The sequence below is a fragment of the Scyliorhinus canicula genome, chromosome 4 (genome assembly GCF_902713615.1).
Source record: "Scyliorhinus canicula chromosome 4, sScyCan1.1, whole genome shotgun sequence".
NCBI lineage: Eukaryota > Metazoa > Chordata > Chondrichthyes > Carcharhiniformes > Scyliorhinidae > Scyliorhinus > Scyliorhinus canicula.
Window position 1 is genome coordinate 93780189 of NC_052149.1, and position 26163 is coordinate 93806351.

Consider the following 26163-nt stretch of genomic DNA (forward strand, 5'->3'; position numbering starts at 1 on the left):
CAGGCTTAGAGCTACAGTATTGACCTGCTCTTCAGGTGTAGAGCTACAGTATTGACCGATTCTACAGGTGTATAACATTACTGACCAGCTCTCCAGGTGTAGAGCTACATTATTAAACAGCTCTTCAGGTTTAGAGCTACAGTATTGACCAGCTCTCCAGGTGTAGAACTACAGTATTAACCAGCTCTCCATGTGTAGAGCTACAGTATTGACCAGCTCTCCAGATGTCGAACTACAGCATTAACCAGCTCTCCAGGTGTAGAGCTAACGTATTAACCAGCTCTCCAGGCTTAGAGCTACAGTATTGACCAGCTCTCCATGTGTAGCTACAGTATCGACCAGCTCTCCAGGTGTAGAACTACAGTATTAACCAGCTCTCCCAGGTGTAGAGCTACAGTATTGACTAGCTCTCCAGGTGTGGAACTAGAGTATTAACCAGCTCTCAAGGTGTAGAGCTTCAGTATTGACCAATTCTCCAGGTGTAGAGCTACAGTATTGACCAATTCTCCAGTTGTAGAGCTACAGTATTAACCAGCTCTCCAGGTGTATAACTACAATATTAACCAGCTCTCCACGTGTAGAGCTACAGTATTAACCAGCCCTCCAGGTGTAGAGCTACAGTATTGACCTGCTCTCCAGGTGTAGAACTACAGTATTAACCAGCTCTCCAGGTGTATAACTACAATATTGACCAGCTCTCCCGGTGTAGAACTACAGTATTAACCAGCTCTCCAGGTGTAGAGCTACAGTATTAACCAGCTCTCCATGTGAAGAGCTACAGTATTAACCAGCTCTCCAGGTGTAGAGCTACAGTATTGACCAGCTCTCCATATGTAGAGCTACAGTATTAACCAGCTCTCCAGGCATAGAGCTACAGTATTAACCAGCTCTCCAGGTGTAGAGCTACAGTATTAACCAGCTCTCCAGGTGTAGAGCTACAGTATTAACCAGCTCTCCAGGTGTAGAGCTACAGTATTAACCAGCTCTCCAGATGTAGAGCTACAGTATTAACCAACTCTCCAGGTGTAGAGCTACAGTATTGACCAGCTCTCCAGGTGTAGAGCTACAGTATTGACCAGCTCTCCAGGTGTAGAACTACAGTATTAACCAGCTCTCCAGTGTAGAGCTACAGTATTTAACCAGCATCTCCAGGGGTAGAGCTACAGTATTAACCAGCTCATCAGGTGTAGAGCTACAGTATTAACCATTCTCCAGGTGTAGAGCACAGTACTTGACCAGCTCTCCAGGTGTAGAGCTACATTATTAACAGCTCTTCCAGGTGTAGAGCTACAGTATGAACCAGCTCTCCAGGTGTAGAGCTACAGTATTGACCAGCTCTCCAGTGTAGAGCTACAGTATTAACCAGCTCTCCAGGTGTAAGAACTACCGTATTAACCAGCTCTCCAGGTGTAGAGCTACAGTATTAACCAGCTCTCCAGGTGTAGAGCTACAGTATTGACCAGCTCTCCAGGTGTAGAGCTACAGTATTAACCAGCTCTCCAGGTGTAGAGCTACAGTATTAACCAGCTCTCCAGGTGTAGAACTACAGTATTAACCAGCTCTCCAGGTGTAGAGCTACAGTATTAATCAGCTCTCAAGGTGCAGGACTACAGTATTAACCAGCTCTCCAGGTGTAGAGCTACAGTATTGACCAGCTCTCCAGGTGTAGAGCTACAGTATTAACCAGCTCTCCAGGTGTAGAGCTACAGTATTGACCAGCTCTCCAGGTGTAGAGCTACAGTATTGACCAGCTCTCCAGGTGTAGAGCTACAGTATTAACCAGCTCTCCAGGTGTAGAGCTACAGTATTGACCAGCTCTCCAGGTGTAGAGCTACAGTATTAACCAGCTCTCCAGGTGTAGAGCTACAGTATTAACCAGCTCTCCAGGTGTAGAGCTACAGTATTAACCAGCTCTCCAGGTGTAGAGCTACAGTATTAACCAGCTCTCCAGGTGTAGAGCTACAGTATTAACCAGCTCTCCAGGTGTAGAGCTACAGTATTGACCAGCTCTCCAGGTGTAGAGCTACAGTATTACCAGCTCTCCAGGTGTAGAGCTACAGTATTAACCAGCTCTCCAGGTGTAGAGCTACAGTATTAACCAGCTCTCCAGGTGTAGAGCTACAGTATTGACCAGCTCTCCAGGTGTAGAGCTACAGTATTAACCAGCTCTCCAGGTGTAGAGCTACAGTATTACCAGCTCTCCAGGTGTAGAGCTACAGTATTAACCAGCTCTCCAGGTGTAGAGCTACAGTATTAACCAGCTCTCCAGGTGTAGAGCTACAGTATTGACCAGCTCTCCAGTGTAGAGCTACAGTATTAACCAGCTCTCCAGGTGTAGAGCTACAGTATTAACCAGCTCTCCAGGTGTAGAGCTACAGTATTAACCAGCTCTCCAGGTGTAGAGCTACAGTATTGACCAGCTCTCCAGGTGTAGAGCTACAGTATTGACCAGCTCTCCAGATGTAGAGCTACAGCATTAACCAGCTCTCCAGGTGTAGAGCTAACGTATTAACCAGCTCTCCAGGCTTAGAGCTACAGTATTGACCAGCTCTCCAGGTGTAGAACTACAGTATTAACCATCTCTCCAGGTGTAGTGCTACAGTATTGACAAGCTCTCCAGGTGTAGAACTACAGTATTGACCAGCTCTCCATGTGTAGAGCTACAGTATTAACCAGCTCTCCATGTGTAGAGCTACAGTATTAACCAGCTCTCCAGGTGTAGAGCTACAGTATTAACCAGCTCTCCAGGTGTAGAGCTACAGTATTAACCAGCTCTCCAGGTGTAGAGCTACAGTATTAACCAGCTCTCCATGTGTAGAGCTACAGTATTGACCAGCTATCCAGGTGTAGAGCTGCAGCATTGACCAGCTCTCCATGTGTAGAGCTACAGTATTAACCAGCTCTCCAGGTGTAGAGCTACAGTATTAACCAGCTCTCCATGTGTAGAGCTACAGTATTGACCAGCTATCCAGGTGTAGAGCTACAGTATTGACCAGCTCTCCAGGTGTAGAGCTACAGTATTAACCAGCTCTCCAGGTGTAGAGCTACAGTATTAACCAGCTCTCCAGGTGTAGAGCTACAGTATTAACCAGCTCTCCAGGTGTAGAGCTACAGTATTAACCAGCTCTCCAGGTGTAGAGCTACAGTATTAACCAGCTCTCCAGGTGTAGAGCTACAGTATTAACCAGCTCTCCAGGTGTAGAGCTACAGTATTAACCAGCTCTCCAGGTGTAGAGCTACAGTATTAACCAGCTCTCCAGGTGTAGAGCTACAGTATTGACCAGCTCTCCAGGTGTAGAGCTACAGTATTGACCAGCTCTCCAGGTGTAGAGCTACAGTATTAACCAGCTCTCCAGGTGTAGAGCTACAGTATTAACCAGCTCTCCAGGTGTAGAGCTACAGTATTAACCAGCTCTCCAGGTGTAGAGCTACAGTATTGACCAGCTCTCCAGGTGTAGAGCTACAGTATTAACCAGCTCTCCAGGTGTAGAGCTACAGTATTGACCAGCTCTCCAGGTGTAGAACTACAGTATTAACCAGCTCTCCAGGTGTAGAGCTACAGTATTGACCAGCTCTCCAGGTGTAGAACTACAGTATTAACCAGCTCTCCAGGTGCAGAACTACAGTATTGACCAGCTCTCCAGGTGTAGAGCTACAGTATTGACTAGCTCTCCAGGTGTAGAACTACAGTATTAACCAGCTCTCTAGGTGTAGAGCTTCAGTATTGACCAATTCTCCAGGTGTAGAGCTACAGTATTGACCAATTCTCCAGTTGTAGAGATACAGTATTAACCAGCTCTCCAGGTGTATAACTACAATATTAACCAGCTCTCCAGGTGTAGAGCTACAGTATTAACCAGCCCTCCAGGTGTAGACTACAGTATTGACCAGCTCTCCAGATGTAGAACTACAGTATTAACCAGCTCTCCAGGTGTATAACTACAATATTGACCAGCTCTCCCGGTGTAGAACTACAGTATTAACCAGCTCTCCAGGTGTAGAGCTACAGTATTGACCAGCTCTCCATATGTAGAGCTACAGTATTAACCAGCTCTCCAGGTGTAGAGCTACAGTATTAACCAGCTCTCCAGGTGTAGAGCTACAGTATTAACCAGCTCTCCAGGTGTAGAGCTACAGTATTAACCAGCTCTCCAGGTGTAGAGCTACAGTAGTTAACCAGCTCTCCAGGTGTAGAGCTCCAGTATTACCAGCTCTCCAGGTGTAGAGCTACAGTGTTGACCAGCTCTCCAGGTGTAGATCTACAGTATTAACCAGCTCTCCAGATGTAGAGCTACAGTATTAACCAGCTCTCCAGGTGAAGAGCTACAGTATTAACCAGCTCTTCAGGTTTAGAGCTACAGTATTGACCAGCTCTCCAGGTGTAGAACTACAGTATTAACCAGCTCTCCATGTGTAGAGCTACAGTATTGACCAGCTCTCCAGATGTCGAACTACAGCATTAACCAGCTCTCCAGGTGTAGAGCTACAGTATTAACCAGCTCTCCAGGTGTAGAGCTACAGTATTAAACAGCTCTCCAGGTGTAGAGCTACAGTATTAACCAGCTCTCCATGTGTAGAGCTACAGTATTAACCAGCTCTCCAGGTGTAGAGCTACAGTATTGACCAGCTCTCCAGGTGTAGAGCTACAGTATTGACCAGCTCTCCAGGTGTAGAGCTACAGTATTAACCAGCTCTCCAGGTGTCGAACAAACAGTATTAACCAGCTCTCCAGGTGTAGAGCTACAGTATTGACCAGCTCTCCAGGTGTAGAGCTACAGTATTAACCAGCTCTCCAGGTGTAGAGCTACAGTATTAACCAGCTCTCCAGGTGTAGAGCTAAAGTATTATCCAGCTCTCCAGGTGTAGAGCTACAATATTAACCAGCTCTCCAGGTGTAGAGCTACAGTATTGACCAGCTCTCCAGGTGTAGAGCTACAGTATTGACCAGCTCTCCAGGTGTAGAACTACAGTATTAACCAGCTCTCCAGGTGTAGAGCTACAGTATTGACCAGCTCTCCAGGTGTAGAGCTACAGTATTAACCAGCTCTCCAGGTGTAGAGCTACAGTATTAACCAGCTCTCCAGGTGTAGAGCTACAGTATTAACCAGCTCTCCAGGTGTAGAGCTACAGTATTAACCAGCTCTCCAGGTGTAGAGCTACAGTATTAACCAGCTCTCCAGGTGTAGAGCTACAGTATTGACCAGCTCTCCAGGTGTAGAGCTACAGTATTAACCAGCTCTCCAGGTGTAGAGCTACAGTATTAACCAGCTCTCCAGGTGTAGAGCTACAGTATTGACCAGCTCTCCAGGTGTAGAGCTACAGTATTGACCAGCTCTCCAGGTGTAGAGCTACAGTATTAACCAGCTCTCCAGGTGTAGAGCTACAGTATTAACCAGCTCTCCAGGTGTAGAGCTACAGTATTAACCAGCTCTCCAGGTGTAGAGCTACAGTATTAACCAGCTCTCCAGGTGTAGAGCTACAGTATTAACCAGCTCTCCAGGTGTAGAGCTACAGTATTAACCAGCTCTCCTGGTGTAGATCTACTGTATTGACCAGCTCTCCAGGTGTAGAGCTACAGTATTAATCAGCTCTCCAGGTGTAGAACTACAGTTTTGACCAATTCACCAGGTGTAGAGCTACAGTATTGACCAGCTCTCCAGGTGTAGAGCTACAGTATTGATCAATTCTCCAGGTGTAGAGCTACAGTATTGACCAATTCTGCAGTTGTAGAGCTACAGTATTAACCAGCTCTCCAGGTGTATAACTACAATATTAACCAGCTCTCCAGGTGTAGAGCTACAGTATTGACCAGCTCTCCAGGTGTAGAGCTACAGTATTAATCAGCTCTCCAGGTGCAGAACTACAGTATTAACCAGCTCTCCAGGTGTAGAGCTACAGTATTAACCAGCTCTCCTGGTGTAGAGCTACAGTATTGACCAGCTCTCCAGGTGTAGAGCTACAGTATTGTCCAGCTCTCCAGGTGTTGAGCTACAATATTAACCAGCCTTCCAGGTGTAGAGCTACAGTATTAACCAGCTCTCCAGGTGTAGAGCTACAGTATTGACCAGCTCTCCAGGTGTAGAGCTACAGTATTAACCAGCTCTCCAGGTGTAGAGCTACAGTATTAACCAGCTCTCCAGGTGTAGAGCTACAGTATTAACCAGCTCTCCAGGTGTAGAGCTACAGTATTAACCAGCTCTCCAGGTGTAGACTACAGTATTAACCAGCTCTCCAGGTGTAGAATCTACAGTATTACCAGCTCTCCAGGTGTAGAGCTACAGTATTGACCAGCTCTCCATGGTGTAGCTACAGTATTAACCAGCTCTCCAGATGTAGAGCTACAGTATTAACCAGCTCTCCAGGTGTAGAGCTACAGTATTAACCAGCTCTCCAGGTGTAGAGCTACAGTATTGACCAGCTCTCCAGGTGTAGAGCTACAGTATTGACCATCTCTCCAGGTGTAGAACTACAGTATTAACCAGCTCTCCAGGTGTAGAACTACAGTATTAACCAGCTCTCCAGGTGTAGAGCTACAGTATTAACCAGCTCTCCAGGCTGTAGAGCTACAGTATTAACCAGCTCTCCAGGTGTAGAGCTACAGTATTGACCAGCTCTCCAGGTGTAGAGCTACAGTATTAACCGGCTCTCCAGGTGTAGAGCTGCAGTATTAACCGGCTCTCCAGGTGTAGAGCTACAGTATTGACCAATTCACCAGGTGTCGTAGTCCACATTGGCACTAACGAAGTGGGTAGGAAAGGGGACAAGGATGTCATACAGGCCTTTAGGGAGCTAGGATGGAAGCTCAGAGCGAGAACAAACAGAGTTGTTATCTCTGGGTTGTTGCCCGTGCCACGTGATAGTGAGACGTGGAATAGGGATAGAGGGCAATTAAACACGTGGCTACAGGGATGGTGCAAGCTGGAGGGATTCAGATTTCTGGATAACTGGGGCTCTTTCTGGGGAAGGTGGGACCTCTATAGACAGGATGGTCTACATCTGAACCTGATGTAGGGGCACCAATATCCTGGGGGGGAGATTTTGTTAGTGCTCTTTGGGGGGGTTTAAACTAATTCAGCAGGGGCATGGGAACCTGGATTGTAGTTTTGAGGTACGGGAGATTGAGAGTATAGAGGTCTGGAGCACAGATTTGACTTCACAGGAGGGTGCCAGTGTTCAGGTAGGTAGTTTGAAGTGTGTCTACTTCAATGCCAGGAGTATACGAAATAAGGTTGGGGAACTGGCAGCATGGGTTGGTACCTGGGACTTCGATGTTGTGGCCATTTCAGAGACATGGATAGAGCAGGGACAGGAATGGTTGTTGCAGGTTCCGGGGTTTAGCTGTTTTAGTAAGCTCAGAGAAGGGGGCAAAAGAGGGGGAGGTGTGGCACTGCTAGTCAAGGACAGTATTACGGTGGCAGAAAGGATGCTAGATGGGGACTCTTCTTCCGAGGTAATATGGGCTGAGGTTAGAAACAGGAAAGGAGAGGTCACCCTGTTGGGAGTTTTCTATTGGCCACCTAATAGTTCTAGGGATGTAGAGGAAAGGATGGCGAAGATGATTCTGGAAAAGAGCGAAAGTAACAGGGTAGTTGTTATGGGAGACTTTAACTTTCCAAATATTGACTGGAAAAGATATAGTTCGAGTACATTAGATGGGTCGTTCTTTGTACAATGTGTGCAGGAGGGTTTCCTGACGCAATATGTTGACAGGCCAACAAGAGGCGAGGCAACCTTGGATTTGGTTTTGGGTAATGAACCAGGCCAGGTGTTAGATCTGGAGATAGGTGAGCACTTTGGAGACAGTGACCACAATTCGGTGACCTTTACGTTAGTGATGGAAAGGGATAAGTATACCCCGCAGGGCAAGAGTTATAGCTGGGGGAATGGCAATTATGATGCCATTAGACATGACTTAGGATGTGTAGGTTGGAGAAGTAGGCTGCAAGGGTTGGGCACACTGGATATGTGGAGCTTGTTCAAGGAACAGTTATTGCGTGTTTGTGATAAGTACGTACCAGTCAGGCAGGGAGGAAGGGGTAGAGCGAGGGAACCGTGGTTTACCAAAGAAGTGGAATCTCTTGTTAAGAGGAAGAAGGAGGCCTATGTGAAGATGAGGCGTGAAGTTTCAGCTGGGGCGCTTGATAGTTACAAGGAAGCGAGGAAGGATCTGAAGAGAGAGCTAAGACGAGCAAGGAGGGGACATGAGAAGTCTTTGGCAGGTAGGATCAAGGAAAACCTAAAAGCTTTCTATAGGTATGTCAGGAATAAAAGAATGACTAGGGTAAGAGTAGGGCCAGTCAAGGACAGTGGTGGGAAGTTGTGTGTGGAGGCTGAGGAGATAAGCGAGATACTAAATGAATACTTTTCGTCAGTATTCACTCAGGAAAAAGATAATTTTGTTGAGGAGAATGCTGAGACCCAGCCTATTAGAATAGATGGCATTGAGGTCCGTAGGGAAGAAGTGTTGGCAATTCTGGACAAGGTGAAAATAGATAAGTCCCCGGGGCCTGATGGGATTTATCCTAGGATTCTCTGGGAAGCCAGGGAAGAGATTGCTGAGCCTTTGGCTTTGATTTTTATATCATCATTGGCTACAGGAATAGTGCCAGAGGACTGGAGGATAGCAAATGTGGTCCCTTTGTTCAAGAAGGGGAGTAGAGATAACCCCGGTAACTATAGGCCGGTGAGCCTCACGTCTGTTGTGGGTAAAGTCTTGGAGAAGATTATAAGAGATACGATTTATAATCATCTCGATAGGAATAATATGATTAGGGATAGTGAGCATGGTTTTGTGAAGGGTAGGTCATGCCTCACAAACCTTATCGAGTTCTTTGAGAAGGTGACTGAACAGGTAGACGAGGGTAGAGCAGTTGATGTGGTGTATATGGATTTCAGTAAAGCATTTGATAAGGTTCCCCATGGTTGGCTATTGCAGAAAATACGGAGGCTGGGTATTGAGGGTGATTTAGAGATGTGGATCAGAAATTGGCTAGTTGAAAGAAGACAGAGGGTGGTGGTTGATGGCAAATGTTCAGAATGGAGTTCAGTTACGAGTGGCATACCACAAGGATCTGTTCTGGGGCCGTTGCTGTTTGTCATTTTTCTAAATGACCTAGAGGAGGGCACAGACGACACTAAAGTCGTTGGAGTTGTAGGCAGTGTGGAAGGATGTTGCAGGTTACAGAGGGAAATAGATAAGCTGCAGAGCTGGGCTGAGAGGTGGCAAATGGAGTTTAATGTAGAGAAGTGTGAGGTGATTCACTTTGGAAAGAATAACAGGAATGCGGAATATTTGGCTAATGGTAAAATTCTTGGTAGTGTGGATGAGCAGAGGGATCTCGGTGTCCATGTACATAGATCCCTGAAAGTTGCCACCCAGGTTGATAGGGTTGTGAAGAAGGCCTATGGTGTGTTGGCCTTTATTGGTAGAGGGATTGAGTTCCGGAGCCATGAGGTCATGGTGCAGCTGTACAAAACTCTGGTACGGCCGCATTTGGAGTATTGCGTACAGTTCTGGTCGCCTTATTATAGGAAGGACGTGGAAGCTTTGGAACGGGTGCAGAGGAGATTTACCAGGATGTTGCCTGGTATGGAGGGAAAATCTTATTAGGAAAGGCTGATGGACTTGAGGTTGTTTTCGTTAGAGAGAAGAAGGTTAAGAGGTGACTTAATAGAGGCATACAAAATGATCAGAGGGTTAGATAGGGTGGACAGTGAGAGCCTTCTCCCGCGGATGGAGGTGGCTAGCACGAGGGGACATAGCCTTAAATTGAGGGGTAATAGATATAGGACAGAGGTCAGAGGTAGGTTTTTTACGCAAAGAGTAGTGAGCCCGTGGAATGCCCTACCTGCAACAGTAGTGAACTCGCCAACATTGAGGGCATTTAAAAGTTTATTGGATAAGCATATGGAAGATAATGGCATAGTGTAGGTTAGATGGCCTTTAGTTTTTAACTTCCCATGTCGGTGCAACATCGTGGGCCGAAGGGCCTGTACTGCGCTGTATTGTTCTATGTTCTATGTTCTATTATTGAAGAGCTCGCCAGGTGTAGAGCTACAGTATTAACCTGCTCACCAGGTGTAGAGCTACATTATTAACCTGCTCTCCAGGTGTAGAGCTCAGTATTGACCAACTCTCCAGGTGTAGAGCTATGATATTAACCAGCTCTCCAGGTGTAGAGCTACAGAATTGACCAAATCTCCAGGTGTAGATCTATGATATTAACCAGCTCTCCAGGTGTAGAGCTACAGTATTGACCAACTCTCCAGGTGTAGAGCTATGATATTAACCAGCTCTCCAGGTGTAGAGCTACAGAATTGACCAACTCTCCAGGTGTAGAGCTACAGTATTAACCAGCTCTCCAGGTGTAGAGCTACAGTATTAACCAGCTCTCCAGGTGTAGAGCTACAGTATTAACCAGCTCTCCAGGTGTAGAGCTACAGTATTAACCAGCTCTCCAGGTGTAGAGCTACAGTATTAACCAGCTCTCCCAGTGTAGAACTTCAATATTAACCAGCTCTCCAGGTGTACAGCTACAGTGTTAACCAGCTCTCCAGGTATAGAGCTACAGTATTAAACAGCACTCTTGGTGTAGAGATACAGTATTGACCAGCTCTCGAGATGTAGAGCTACAGTATTGACCAGCTCTCCCTGTGATGAGCTACAGTATTGACCAGCTCTCCAGGTGTAGAACTACAGTATTGACCAATTCTCCAGGTGTAGAGCTACAGTATTGACCAGCTCTCCAGGTGTAGAGCTAGTATTAACCAGCTCTCCAGGTGTAGAGCTGCAGTATTGATCAGCTCTCCAGGTGTAGAACTACAGTATTAACCAACTCTCTAGGTGTAGAGCTACAGTATTAACCAGCGCTCCAGGTGTAGAGCTACAGTATTAACCAGCTCTCCAGGTGTATAACTACAATATTAACCAGCTCTCCAGGTGTAGAGCTACAGTACTGACCAGCTCTCCAGGTGTAGAGCTACAATATTAACCAGCTCTCCAGGTGTAGAGCTACAGTATTGACCAGTTCTCCAGGTGTAGAACTACATTGTTAACCAGCTCTCTAGGTGTAGAGCTACAGTATTGACCAATTCTCCAGGTGTATAACTACATTATTGACCATCAGTCAGACTGACAGTTTTAACCAGCTTTCTGGGCTTAGATTTATGATTCATAGAATCTACAGTGCAGAAGGAGGCCATTCAGCCCATCAAGTCTGCACCGGCTCTTGGAAAGAGCACCCTACCCAAGCCCATACCTCCACCCTACAGTATTATCCAGCTCTCCAGGTGTATAACTACAATATTAACCACCTCTCCAGGTGTCGAGGAACAGTATTAATCAGCTCTCCATGTGTCGAGCTACAGTATTAACCACCTCTCCAGCTTTAGAGCTACAGTATTGACCAGCTCTCCAGGTATAGAGCTACAGTATTGACCAGCTCTCCAGGTGATGAACTACAGTATTCACCATCTCTCCAGGTGTAGAGCTACAGTATTAATCAGCTCTCCAGGTGTAGAGCTACAGTATTAACCAGCTCTCCAGGTGTAGAGCTACAGTATTAACCAGCTCTCCAGGTGTAGAGCTACAGTATTAACCAGCTCTCCAGTTGTAGAGCTACAGTATTAACCAGCTCTCCAGGTGTAGAGCTACAGTATTAACCAGCTCTCCATGTGTAGAGCTACAGTATTGACCAGCTCTCCAGGCGTAGAGCTACAGTATTAACCAGCTCTCCAGGTGTAGAGCTACAGATTTAACCAATTCTCCAGGTGTATAACTATATTATTGACCATCAGTCAGACTGACAGTTGTAATCAGCTTTCTGGGCTTAGATTTATGATTTCATAGAATTTACAGTGCAGAAGGAGGCCATTCAGCCCATCAAGTCTGCACCGGCTCTTGGAAAGAGCACCCTACCCAAGCCCATACCTCCACCCTATCCCCATAACCCAGTTACCCCACCTAACACTAAGGGCAATTTGGACCCCAATGGCAATTTATCATGGCCAATCCACCTAACCTGCACATCTTTGGACTTTGGGAGGAAACCGGAGCACCCGAAGGAAACCCACACACATACGGGGAGAGCGTGCAGACTCCACACAGTGACCCAAGCCGGGATTCGAACCTGGGACCCTGGAGCTGTGAAGCATTTGTGCTAACCACTATGCTACCGTGCTGCCATCTCTCCAGGTATAGGCCAAAGTATTTACCTGCTCTCCAGGTGCAGATTTGTAGTATGGACCAGCTCTCCAGATGTAGATTGACAGTATTGACCAGATCTCATGATGGAGAACTACAATCGTGTATGGCCCTCCAGGAGTTAAGCTACAGTATTTACAAGTTCTTCAAGTGCTCCCTAGTCTGTGTCAAAAAACCAACGGGTGACATTAGAATCTGTATGAATCCAAAAGATCTGAATCGTAATATTAGAAGAGAACACTACCCAATACCAAAGTGTGAGGAAATCACATCCGAAATGACCAATGCCAAAATTTTTACCAAACTTGATGCTTCGCAAGGTTTTTGGCAGATGCAACTAGATGACTCCAGAAAGCTCCTCTTTACCTTCAATACACCTTTCGGAAGGTATCGTTTCAACAGAATGCCCTTTGGAATTATTTCTGCTTGGAAAATTTTTCATCGTACAATGGAACAAATGACGGAAAATCTAGAAGGTATTTGTGTTTATGTAGATGACATAATCATCTGGTCTACTACACCAGAAGAACACATGAGTCATCTCAGAGAAGTGTTCAAGAGAATACACAACTACGGTTTAAAGCTGAAACAAGCTATGTGTATGTTTGCTGTCTCTTCTTTGAAATTCTTAGGTGACAACCTTACAGCCAATGGTATCAAACCAGATGAAGACAAAGTACAAGCCATCAAGTCAATGCAAATACCGCAAGACAAGAAAGCAGTCTTATGCTTTCTGGGATTTGTCAACTTTCTAGGGAAGTTCATCAAGAATCTTTCCAGGAGAACAACTGTATTACTTCAGCTGATCAGGCAGAATACTGAATTCAACTGGACTCAGAGTTATACTGAAGAATGGACAGATCTGAAACAACAGTTGATCCGAGTTCCCAGCTTGTCCTTCTTTGACCCGACCAGGCCCCCCAAAATTTCAACTGATGCTAGTCATAATGGCATAGGTGCAGTTCTACTTCAACAAGACCATTTCAATGAATGGATTCCCATAGCCTACGCATCCAGATCCATGACTGTGACTGAGTGTAGGTATGCCCAGATTGAAAAGGAGTGCCTCGGTCTTGTGACTGGAATTACCAAGTTCCACAGGTATGTTTGTGGTTTAGCCAGGCTTCCTATAGAGATGGACCATCGCCCACTTTTCTACATCATTGAAAATAATTTAAATGAGATGACACCACGGCTACAAATGTTAGTGATGAAATTGCACAGATATAATTTCAATCGGGTATATACTCCAGGTAAAGATTCAGTCATAGCTGACACTCTATCCAGATCCATCAACAATGATATTCTTCAAAAGGAAACAATCAATGATTCTCACCTGCAACTTTTCAGAGAGTTACTTCCAGCCTCTCATTCAAAGCTTCAAAAAATTTGAGCAGAAACACAGAAAATGCTGCTTTGACCAAAGTTATACGTCACTACAAAATGGATGGCCCAAAGGTCATTGTCCACAATATCAGAGCACACAGTCTGAACTGACTATCTTGGATGGTATTTTTCAGACACAGGATCGAATTGTCATACCAGACGGCATGAAGTCAGAAATGCTTACTAGACTTCACGAAGGTCATCAATAAGGTATAAATAAAGATATCGCTGACATAATATCATCATGTTCAACATCTCAAACACATCAGAATCAACAATGCAAGGAACCATTACGACATGACATTGTTACATCAACATGGGTGAAAGTGGGTATCGATCTCTTTCATTCATTGGATAAGGATTATTTTGTGAGGGCCCACGAAGAATCCAGCACGAGTTTTCAGGATACAAAGAAATAACATTTATTTACAATAACATTTATATACAACAGCAGCAGCAACTTCCCTTGCTGCTCACTCCTCTCTCTCTCTGGTTCCAAACTGGCCAGCTCTATATATGCAGGGAGTCTGTTAATGATTTCTCCGCCCCCCTCATTGGGGAAGCTCATACTCCCACAGGATTGTGGGATTGTCATTAGTCCCCAGCCAATGGTAAGCAGGCAGGTTATAACAGATTATTTCTTAATTGTTGACTATTTTTCTAATTTTGCTGAACTCATGAAGTTGAATAATCTTACATCCAATACTGTAATCAAAGAATGCAGAGAATTATTTGCCAGGCATGGTATTCCTCATACCATCATGTCTGACAATGGCCCATGTTTTGCAAGTTATGAGGGGAACGAATTATCAACAATTTACAATTTTGAACATATCACTTCAAGTCCTAATTTCCCTCAGTCCAATGGGAAGGTTGAGAAAGGCATCCACGTAATTAAACAGTTCATGAGCAAATCAAAAGATTCACAATCTGATTTCTATTTAGGACTACTTAATTATAGAGCATCACCTTTATCATCCAGATTATCTCCAGCTCAGATATTATTTAACAGGAACATAGGAACAACTCTACCTCAGCTACATATTCCTGATCCTGAACAACATCTTACTGTGAAGAAACTTCAGCAACAGAGACTGAAACAAAAACAGTATTTTGATCTACATGCAAAAGATTTGTCAATTCTAACAGAAAATGATACTGTTCGATACTGTTCAATTCAGACTTCCTGAACGAGGTTGGTCTGACATTGCTCATATCATTAGACAATTCTCTCCCAGATCTTATCTGATTAAAACTTCAGATGGCACCATCTACAGAAGAAATTGTTGTGATTTTTCCTCATCTTGACTTACTACAATTTCAAAGCAAATTAAACATCAACTAAATTCCAATCTGACAAGCAACAAGAACATTACAACTTCTTCATCACCTTTGAAATTAAGAAGATCGGCAAGGAGAAGAAGACCAAATTACTGAATTTGTGAACTTTTACATAATTCTAGTAATTGCTGTACTTTGTAACCATTGCATTTCAAATGTAAACTTTTCTTTAAATATTTGCAAGAAAATGTAAAAAAAAAAGGGGGGATGTAGTGATCTCTGTATATCAATATATATGATCAATATATGTAACGCTAGTACAGGCAATTGAACACTAGAGGTCTCACAATCAGGACCTAAATAGTTTTCCCGCTCTTTCTGTCGGCAGTGTGTGTCAGGAGTGCAGAGAGAACAGTCATAGGAAAGCTCGAGAGAGGTTATTAGTTATCAAAGCATCGTATAGTATAATTTAATTAGTTATCCCTACAATTGTTTCTTTGTTTTACTAGTTGAGTATTAAGTAAAAAGAACTCACAATATTTATTTATATTACTCAATAAATTAGTTTATCTTTACAAGACGACTACTGCTCATTTCAACAACTCGGCTGGTTCAAAAGAGTAATATATATGTTACGCAAAATAATATAAGACTGGCCACCAATATTCGTTACAAGTCCACTGACTCCGACAGCTAGTTTGACTACAACTCCTCCCACTCTGCTTCCTGTAAGGATTCCATCTCATTCTCCCAGTTTCTCCATCTCTGATGCATCTGTTCTAATGTTGCCACCTTCGAAAATGGGGCTACTGATATGTCTGCCTTTTTCCTTAACCAAAGTTTCCCCCCACCTATTGTTGACAGGGCACTCAACCGGGTTCAACCCATCTACTGCATCTCTGCCCTCATCCCTTCCCCTCCCTCCCAGAACTATGACAGAATTCCCCTTGTCCTCACTATCCACTGCACCAGCCTCTGCATTCAATGAATCATCCTCTTCCATTTACGGCCGCTTGGACATGATGCTACAAAACATATCTTCCCCTTATCCCTTCTCTCAGCATTCTGCAGATACCACACCCAGCGGGACACCCTGGTCCACTCCTTCATCACACCAAACTCCCCATCCCATTACCATGGCACCTTCCCTTGCAATCGCAATCCACGTGTCCATCCTTGGCCGACTGCAATGCTCCGGTGAAACCCAGCTCAAGCAGCATCTCACCTTCTGTTCGGCCACGTTGCAGCCCTGGGAACTCAACATTGAGTTCAACAACTTTAGACAATGACCTTTTTCCTCCATCTTTAACCCTTTTATAAAAATATTGCATACATTTATTATGTTAATGCAGTAACACTCCTTTTCCAACATCCCCCTACCCCACCCCACCCCCCCACCCCACACCAGGCCATCTCTCCTTTGTTATTAAAGTTGCTACATCTTGTTGCAATCTCTCACAGCTACAATTTAATACCTAACACATTCTCCCTCTCTTTAGTTTAGATGAAAAGACAAACAGACTCCATAAGACCACAAGACGTAGGAACAAAATAAGGCCTTTTAGTCCCCTTCCCATACACATAGTAGCATGGAATGTGAGGGGCCTCAAAGGGTGATGAAGAGATTCAGAGTCCTCACCCATCTCAAGAGTCTGAGGGCGGACATAGCCTTCATACCTAAGAGAGAGGGAACAACGGGGGTAAGGAAGGACTGTGTGGGACAAACATTTCATTCATATTTTGACACCAGGACAACGGAGTGGCCATACTAATCAACAGGACAGTTTCATTCACGGTGACGAGCACAGTGACGGATTCAGGAAGGGCGATACTGCATTCGTCAAGAGCAGCCGACTAACAGAAAACATCAGACAACTGCTGAATGAAATAATGACCCTATCCAAGGAGAGGACACCAGAGGTGATTATCTCCAAGGAAACTGAGAAATACTTTGACCATGTAGAATGGACGTACCTCATGGAGGTACTTGAATGGTTTGGGTATGGAGCAGGTTCACCACGTGTGTGAAGCTCTTGTCCAGCACTCCTTCGGCGGGCATATGTATGAACGCTACCAGCTCCAAATTCTTTTGGCTGCACAGGGTAATGAGGCAGGGGTTCCCATTATCCCTTCTCCTGTTCGCAATGGCAATCAAACCACTGGCCATTGCCCTTAGATCAGCGGATTGGTGACGGGCATTCGGAGAGGGGGCAAAGAGCTTAAAGTCTGATTATGTGGATGACCTACTCTTTGTGTCGAACCCCCCAGTCAGCAGAGAAAAGATAACAGGACACCTTGGGCAGTTAGGTGCCTTCCAGGTTACAAACTCAACCTGGGAAAGAGTGAAATCTTCCCGGCGAACCCCCGAGAGGGAGCCAAACCAAGTTAGAGTACCTGGGATCCAAATGGAACCTCAAATGGACAAAATGGAACCTCTCCAGCCTGGTGGAGGAGGTGAAGAGGGACCTGCAAAGATGGGACGGACTCCCTCTTTCACTTGCGACAAAACGAACGTGCTGCCGAGGTTCCTCTTCATATTCAGATCACTCCCGATCTTCATCCCCAAATCCTTCTTAACCAGGCCCAACATGTTTATCATGGCCTTCCTGGGGGGGGGGGCGGAGGGGGACCAATCACTGCCCCCCTCCCCCACCCCCCAATCCCCCACTATACTCCAGGAGCCCGGTGGTAGTGGCCATATTAAGGAAATGAAGCCAGTTCAGGTGCCATTTCAAGCTTGGTGCGATGTCCAGAGGGACCCCCATCTGTAACATGTGAATCTGTATGTTTACATCGGCGAGATGGATGCCACATTTGGGATGTGGAGGGAGGACAAAGGGACACAGAAAGTGAAGGACAACTTTGTGGACTATAGACTGGCAACACTGGGGGAACTTTCAGAGAGGCTCCGACTCCCGAAGGGGTTTGAACTCAGGTACCTGCAGTTGCATGACTTCCTCCACAAGGAGGCAAAAATGTTCCCCCCACATTTTTTGGCACATGGGTAGGGCGAGACTGGTTAGGGGACAACAAATGTGGTGACATCTACAGGCAACTCATAGAAACGGTCAGGGCCCCACTGGACGGGACCAGATGGAAATGGAGGAGGATCTCTTCATGGAGATAGGGGGAGGACTTATGATTGAGGCACTGCACAGGATCCACGCCACCTCCTCTTGCACCAGAGTAAGCCTGCTGCAACTCAACGTGGTGCACAAAGTGCACCTTATTGAAACACACATGAGCGGGTTCTTCCCAGAGGTGAGGGATAAGTGCAAGCGGTGTCAGGGGGCCCGGCCAACCACATCCATCCTGCCAAAGACTCAGGAAGTTCTGGATGGCCTTTCCCGAGGCCATGTTCAGTGCTATGGGAGTCGGATGGAGCCGTACCCATCCACGGTGATCTTTGAGGTGTGAGAGCATCCAGAGCTCTGGACAGGAAAGGGGGAGGATGCCCCGGCCTTCACCCCACTGATTGACTTCTGCCTAGGCTGGCAGTCGGCAGTGCCATCCAGGACCTCGGAGCGGCTAACAGACTTTGCTGAGTTCCTGAAACTGGGAAAAATAAAATTCTCGATAAGGGGATCCGAGGAGAGATTCCACGGTTCACGGAAGAAGTTCACAAACCTCGATGCAGACCTGTTCACAACCAGCAACTAACTGGGGCGAGTGGGAGGACGACCTGGGGATGGAGATAGGGTGGGGAATCTGGAGCGAAGCACTGCATAGGGTCAACTCCACCTCCACGTGCGCGAGGCTCAGCCTGACGCAACTAAAAGTGGTACATAGAGCCCACTTAACAAGAACCCGTATGAGTCGGTTCTTCCCGGAGGTGGAAGACAGATGTGAGCGGTGCCAAAGAGGCCCGGCCAACCACGCCCACATGTTCTGGTCTTGCCCCAGACTTGTGGAGTACTGGACAGCCTTCTTCGAGGCTATGTCCAAAGTGGTGGGGGTGAGGGTGGAGCCATGCCCGATAGTGGCGGTCTTCGGGGTTTCAGACCAGCCAGATCTATTCCTGGGGAGGAGGGCGGACGCCCTTGCCTTTGCCTCCCTGATCGCCCGCCGTAGAATCCTGTTTGGCTGGCGGTCAGCAGCACCGCCCAGAGCTGCGGACTGGCTGTCCGACCTCTCGGAATCTCTCCAAATGGAGAAAATCAAATTTGCCATCCGAGGGTCGGACGACGGCTTCCACAGAACGTGGGAGCCATTCATGCAACTGTTCCGGGACCTATTTGTGGCCAATGTACAAGAGGAAGAATAGTCGGGGGAAGGTAGCGGGGGGGGGGGGGGGCTACAGGTTCGTTACGGGGGTTCGATTGCTAGCTAAGGCCCAAAACCAAGCTAAATAAACATGTTGAGGGGGGGGGGGGGGGGGGGGGGGGGGGGGCGCAGTTACTACTACGAAGATGCTTACCTGTAAATATGTATGTTAATTTTTGCGTGTTTGGTTTTTTTTTTTTGTTTTGTCTCTCTCCCCTAACAATTTGTAATTTGTTCAATATAAAATATGAAAACTGAATAAAAACATTTATAAAAAAAAAAATTACTTCTATTAAAAAAAAACTAACTAACTGGGGCGAGGTGAGGGGTGGGGCCGGGGGGGGGGGGGGGGGGGGGGGGAGAAGATAAGAATGAGAGGAACAGATAGCAAGGGAGGAGAGGAAGAGGGCAGGGAGCACCACCTGGATGAAAGAGAGCTCATTTATCGCAGAGACGAAATGGGGAGGAAAGTTATTTATGGGAGGGGACACGGACCTCCACCCCCCCCCCCCCCCCCCCCCCCCCCCCCCCCCCCCCCCCCCCCCCCCCCCCCCCCGCGTGTCCAATGGGGAAGGCGGACGATCCTAACCTTCCTTAAGAACACAAGGGAGGAGCAGGACACCCCCCCCCCCTCCGCCCCGGCCAACAAAAGTAATCATAAACAACGTAAAGAGTCCTGGCAGTAATTGTAAATATGTATGCAAAGTTTATATTTTTTTTATTATTAAATGTTAAATGCCCCAATAAGAAGCCTTTTTATTCAAAAACGGTATTATTAGTTGGACACTAATGTAAATAATACAGGAAATGATAGAACTGGGACCACTGTCACAGACACAGTAGCAGCTTGTGATTTAGACTTACTTAGAACAGTACAGCACAGTCAGGCCCTTCGGCCCTCGATGTTGTACCGAGCAATGATCACCCTACTTAAACCCACTTAACCCGTAACCCAACAATCCCCCCATTAACCTTACTTGTCATTGTTTCAGTTACTATTATTGATTTTATATTGCTCTGCAAAGTTTTGATATTAAATGCAAAAATTCCAATTAAAATATTTTCAAAAAGTATACAAATGGGAATTGGATAAATACTTGACATTAGAAATTTTCAGTGCCAAGGGAAAAGTGGGAGAATAGGACTAAGTGAATAGCTCTTCGAAAGAGCTGGTATATGTACAATGGAACAATGGGACCACTTCTACGCTGTACGGTTGCATGCATAAACTTAACAGATAATTCCAAAGCATCACAGGAAATGTGAATATGATATAGATTTTATGTGGCGGATGCAAACAGATTCAGGCCTGGCAAGTTTAGAAAGTATAAAGCATCATTATTTGAGATTGGGGAAAAAGTAAGCCATGAAGGACAAAGACATGTTTCACTTGCCAAACATCACCACATTAAACAGTTAATACAGCAACAAATGTGCAACTTCTATTAGTTGAGGGAATCTCAGCCTCTTGGATATAGAACATCAAACAAACACATACTTACATCAATTATGGTTACAGGAACATCTTTGATCTTGTGAGGCCCTACATAGAAAGTCTGGCAGTTAAGAGTGAGCCGAGAGACCAAATCACCCTGTCCTAAGCTCTCCAAACAATCAGGTATGATATCGAAACCTTTGTTTTCTCTCCTGCAGATGCTGCCAGCCCTGTTGAGTTTTTCGAGTATTCTCTGTTCTTGATTCAGATTCCAGCACCGCAGTATTTTACTTATTCTTGTTATCATTCTATCTCTTGTTCACACTGATCATAGAGCTTTCTTGGCTCTATGATGTGTTACAATTCTGCAAACTGAAGGAAAATTTGTATATCAACTGGCTTCCTCTCAGACTCTACTCTGGAGTGACTGTGCTAAAGACCTTTCTGATATCAGTGAAAATCATTGCATATCTCTGAATCCAGGTTTCCTACCTTCCCGGTACTGACAAGAGCACAACTCAAACAGATTCCTAATCGGAGTACCTAGAGGACTTTTGATCTCTTCACGCATGAAGGTGTTTCAGACATTGCCTGTATTTTGAATTGTATTAATTTTCTCTGAACGGCTACACAGAACATGCTGAAGCCAGCACATTTAGTACCTGGCTACACTGTAAAATCAATAACAAAGGAACACTGATACCTCAACATGTAATAACATTTTTAATCTCAGACTAAAAGGAATGCAGTCTTCCAGTTGGTACCCCATTTATAGGCAGAGCTTGAAGATACATTGACCAGCATTCGTGGGAAGATCATGCCTGGCACAGTTTCCATGAGCTGAATAATCTCATTTTGTCAGGTGCTGTGATTGCGAAATAATGTTTTGACATTTTTGTGCACTTCAGAACAAAATCGAGAAAATGACACACACCATCAGATAATCTCCAAAGGACTATGCCAGCTGCATCTTCACACACTTCACTGCCTTAACAAACAGTATCATATACGTGACTAAATCATACCCATACGCTACATATGAGTCGAAATAGTGATGTCAAATGCAGGACAAAGGGAATAATTAACTGTTTTACCCTCATGCCACAACCCTCCCTGCCACATTTGCATTACTTCAACAATATACTTGAAATTCCAATCTTTGGGTGGTGTTTGCGATACAACCAAAAATGAAAAAGCTGTGGGTGATTATCTATTGTCACACTGCTGATCATGATTACTTGTACTCATTATTTCTGACAATGTTGAAAATAAAGAGATTAAACCATTTTTACAAAATGTGCAGTGTGAAATGTGATTCACATTGGCACCACATAAAGCCCGTGTGAGGCTGACACAGTAAAAACCCAAACGGAGCAAATATTAGCTTTCATAATAGTTACTGTTACCACAAGGATTTAAAGCTGTTTTTAAAAAATTCTTGCTGAGCTATCCATGTCATGAAAGCGCTAAATTAAGAAAATGTGCACCAGTGCGAGAGTATTTAATCTTATCACTAAAAATAGAATAGGCACCTTTCATTGTTATCCCATTTTAGTCTCTTAATTTTGCCTGCACCGTATCTGGCTCCTTTGAGGAGAGATTGAGTAGAATGGGCCTATATGCACATTCTCCCCGTGTCTCCGTGGGTTTCCTCCGGGTGCTCCGGTTTCCTCTCGCAAGTCCCGAAAGACGTGCTGTTAGGTAATTTGGACATTCTGAATTCTCCCTCTGTGTACCCAAACAAGTGCTGGAATGTGGCAACTAAGGGATTTTCACAGTAACCTCATTGCAGTGTTAATGCAAGCCTACTTGTGACAATAAAGATTATTATTATTATATTCTCTGGAGTAGAGAAGAGTGAGAGGTGTTCCTGTTGAAACATGTATTAATCTGAGGGCTTGTCAGTGAAGATCAGTGATGGGCAACTTGGCTAGTGAGTGGACCACATGAGAGGATACCCTTCATCTCAGTGGATCGCAAGATTGAAATCCGGCATGTTCACTAACTATGACCCTTGAAAAAGATTTAATACACCCTGAATGTTTCGTAAGTTCTAGAAAATGCTTAATCATTCACATATTAATAGAACTGCCATCAACTTCAAGTGGTAAAAACAAAATAAATATTTACGCTTGATTGGATGTAGAGGGAGCCCACGGCTCTCAAAGTCAATGTTGTGTGCAATCAACATACGCCTCAGTTCATGTCCCCTTGCTTTACTTGTGTATCACTTCAGTTATACCAGTAGCAAAAAAAAGCTACGCAGATGGAATCCAATAGAATGTGGGCAACAGTTAACAAAATGTCTTGTGACCACACAGAACCCTAATGGGCGACATGTGACCCCCTGCTGCAGGGTGCCCACCACTGGTGTAGATGTTGAGAGGCTGTTTCCACTGGCTGGAGAAAGCAGAGCACAGGGATCACAGTCTCAGGGCAAGGGGTTGGCCATTGCACTCCGGGCTGAGGAGAAATTTCTTCACCCAGGAGGTTGTGAATCTTTGGGATTCTGCACTGTACTGTTCTATGTTCTATGCACGCCAAAGAGCTGCAGATGTTCAGTAGATTTTTAGACTCAAAGGGGATTAAACAATAAAGTGGAGTTGAGATCATCCATAATAACATTAAATAGGCACTCAGGCTCGAGGAACCATATTGCCTATTCCTAAAGCAAAAAAGATTACAAACTCTAGTTTAGTGAAATACTCCGTAACTCCTGACCAGATGTATAAAAGCAAAGAACAACTTGCATATACATAGCAACTTTCAATATCTCAGAATGTCCTAAGCTCCAATGAAGTACCTTTGAAATGTAGTCAACTGTTGTAATGTGAGAAATGCAGCAACCATTTTGGCACAGTAAGCTCCCACAGTCAGCAATGTGATAATGACCTGATAATCTGTTTTAGCAATGTTGAAATACTGGCCAGAATACGCTGCATTTTTTTTAGTGCCACGGGATCTTTTACATCCACCTGAAATAGCAGACAAGGGGCTGGATTCCCAATTTGGAGACTATGTCCCCAAGTCAGCGTGGGAACGGTGGTGGAAAACTGGCACAATACGGGCACCGATTCCCTGTTTTGCTGCGGGCCGCAGGAAGACAGCATAGAACACCCGGCTCTAGCTGCCGATAAGGCCCGGAGAATTACCGGGTCTGTGGCCGCACATGTACATGGTGGCGGACTGCACCGGACGTGTCGTGCTTCATGATGGATGCTGCTCGCGGACCCGGCCCGCGAAATAGTCCCCCTTTTCAGACGGCTCGCGCGCCCCAGACCGCCCCACCATAGTACCCCAAGCCCCGATTATTGCCCCCCCCCACCCGCAGATCGGCCCAGCCCCGACTGTGGCGCCACTGGATTGAGTACGCAGCCGCCACACTGAGTTCCCAATGGGTAAGGCCATGAGAGACCCACGCCATTGGCGGAGGATTGGTGGGCGGGCCTCAGTCAATGGCCTGAGGCCTTGGATGCGTGGCGTGTTGTACCGCTTTGGAGGGGGAGGAGCATCGCAAAAACGGCGCCGCCCCTGATTCTGTCAGGAATTTGTATTCTCTGGCTAATCGCCGAACACAATTTCGGCGTCAGCAACCGTAGAATCCAGCCCAATCCAACCTAATTTTTACATTTTAGCTGAATACCAACACCTCTGACAGTACAGCCCTCCCTCAGTGCTACACTGGAGTGTCAACCTGGATTTTCATGCTCAAATTTTAAAAATAGGATATGTCCCCGCAGTCATCTGACTGAAGGGTGAGGGCTTTATCATCTGAGGGCTTTTCATAGCTGAATTACATGGAAAATTAGCACGTTTCCTGAATTCTCCTGTGTAAATGGTCCCATCATGTTTAATTGTCCACGATCTTCTTGCTTTGTCAAATTCTTGGAGGATCCTTCCGCTTTTTAGGGAGTCATTCTGTCCTTGCACATGTCACTAAGTCGGCAGTTTATGTTCTCTGGTGGAATTACCTTGAAACTCTACAGGTTAGAGCTTAAACTGAACGGTCACTAGAACTATTGCATTCCACTTGCCAGAAGAAATACCCAAGAACCAATTTGCGAGAGAGTGGCACGACTAGGCCAACCACTGGCAGATTATGTTGATACATAACTCTATATGCACAGAAAAGAAATGTGATGGTATACCTTTTTGAGATCTTTAACAATGTAACAGTAAGTGTCGCCATCATTGCTCTCTGAAATGGACTTCAATTGACAAAAGTGCAAGCTCCGTTAGTAAAGTATCATTTTTTTTATTGCTATTCCATAAAGTTCAGGATGTTACAGAAGTATTGAGACCAAAACAAAATTACATCCCATAGGAAACTGTAAAATAAACTATTCAAGAAAAGATTTCTAATAGCTGTTGAGGATCCGGTAAACTTGTTGGTGGCAGAACCCTGGAGGATAAAAGTGCATTCAGATTACTCCCATCTCGATTAAAGAAATCTATTTTGGAATCACTGCCAGTAAAACACCACCGCATGCTGCCAATTGCATGGGAAATGTTTGATTCGATGGAACTAATGATGCATGCACACAATGTAATGCAATATACTGATAGGCATGTATGCATGAGCATTAAAATGGACAGCAATAAGTACCAGGCACAAGCTTTAGAAGTAACGGCCCTACTAACCATTTAAGTAGCAGTGATCGCATTCAGCATATAGCATTTATTGGACTGTGTGTGTGGAGCTTCTGCTTCTCCGGTAAGGGGAAATAAGGTACCAGGGCTAAAACTGGCAAGGGTACAAAAATGGACAAATATTAATCCAGAAACCTTCTTGAAATTTCCATAATGTTTGGGGCTTTTTTGGGTTTACTTATTTCATAAGCTTCGTAAAGGGAGATTTGAGTGGAAACAGACATTTCAAAAATACCCAGCTCCTTGATCTCGATTTTTAACATGCGGGCTAATGTCTGAAGTGCAGTTGAGCACTGAGATTCTGGGTACTTTCCTGTTAATGACGCCAAGACATTTTAAGCAGTTATCATCGAGCCAAAACAAAATTACATTTGATATTTGCAAAATGTGGTATATATCAAAAAATGTAGCATATATATTTCTGATATATATGAATTAAACACCAGTAAAGAAAAAACAAGTTTGACTTGATGTAGCGCCTTCCATGACTTCAGTTACAGTTAATGAATTATTGCCACCATCTCACAAATTGGTTCCTGGGTATTTCTTTTGAAGAACATGTTCAAAAGATTTCAGGCTGGTGGAAACCAATCATCATTTGAAGTGTAGTCATTGATGTAATGCAGAAAAACATAAACATCCAAATGCAGAAATGAATGAGCTGATAATGTCAGCACATTTGTGAGGATCAAATTCTGCTGGAATCAAGGGAAAGTCCAGCAATTGGATGCCTGCAACTTTAATCTTTTTGTCCCCCCTAATTCAACCCCAATCAGATCCATTTTCTTCAATAAACTGGGTTGCCTCATCAGGGCACGACTGCCTCCGATTGTTCACCGAATTCAATTTATCCCACTCTTTCTACTCTCAAACTAAACGTCATTATGACTTTTTGAAGTGCCTTGTCAAGGCCCATTAGGATAAAATATATTGTGGTTTCACACAT

At 45.0% G+C, this 26163-nt stretch overlaps 1 protein-coding gene across 1 annotated transcript in view; it reads right to left on the reverse strand.

The window, feature by feature from the left end:
* LOC119964810 (maspardin-like) overlaps positions 1-21060 on the reverse strand; it is a 160877-nt gene extending 139817 nt beyond the window's left edge. Inside the window, exon 1 of the mRNA XM_038794828.1 lies at positions 20635-21060. Coding sequence (XP_038650756.1) covers positions 20635-20874 — 240 coding nt within the window. The 5' untranslated portion in view covers positions 20875-21060. The remainder of the gene's footprint in view (positions 1-20634) is intronic.
* Between the last annotated feature and the right edge of the window lie 5103 nt (positions 21061-26163).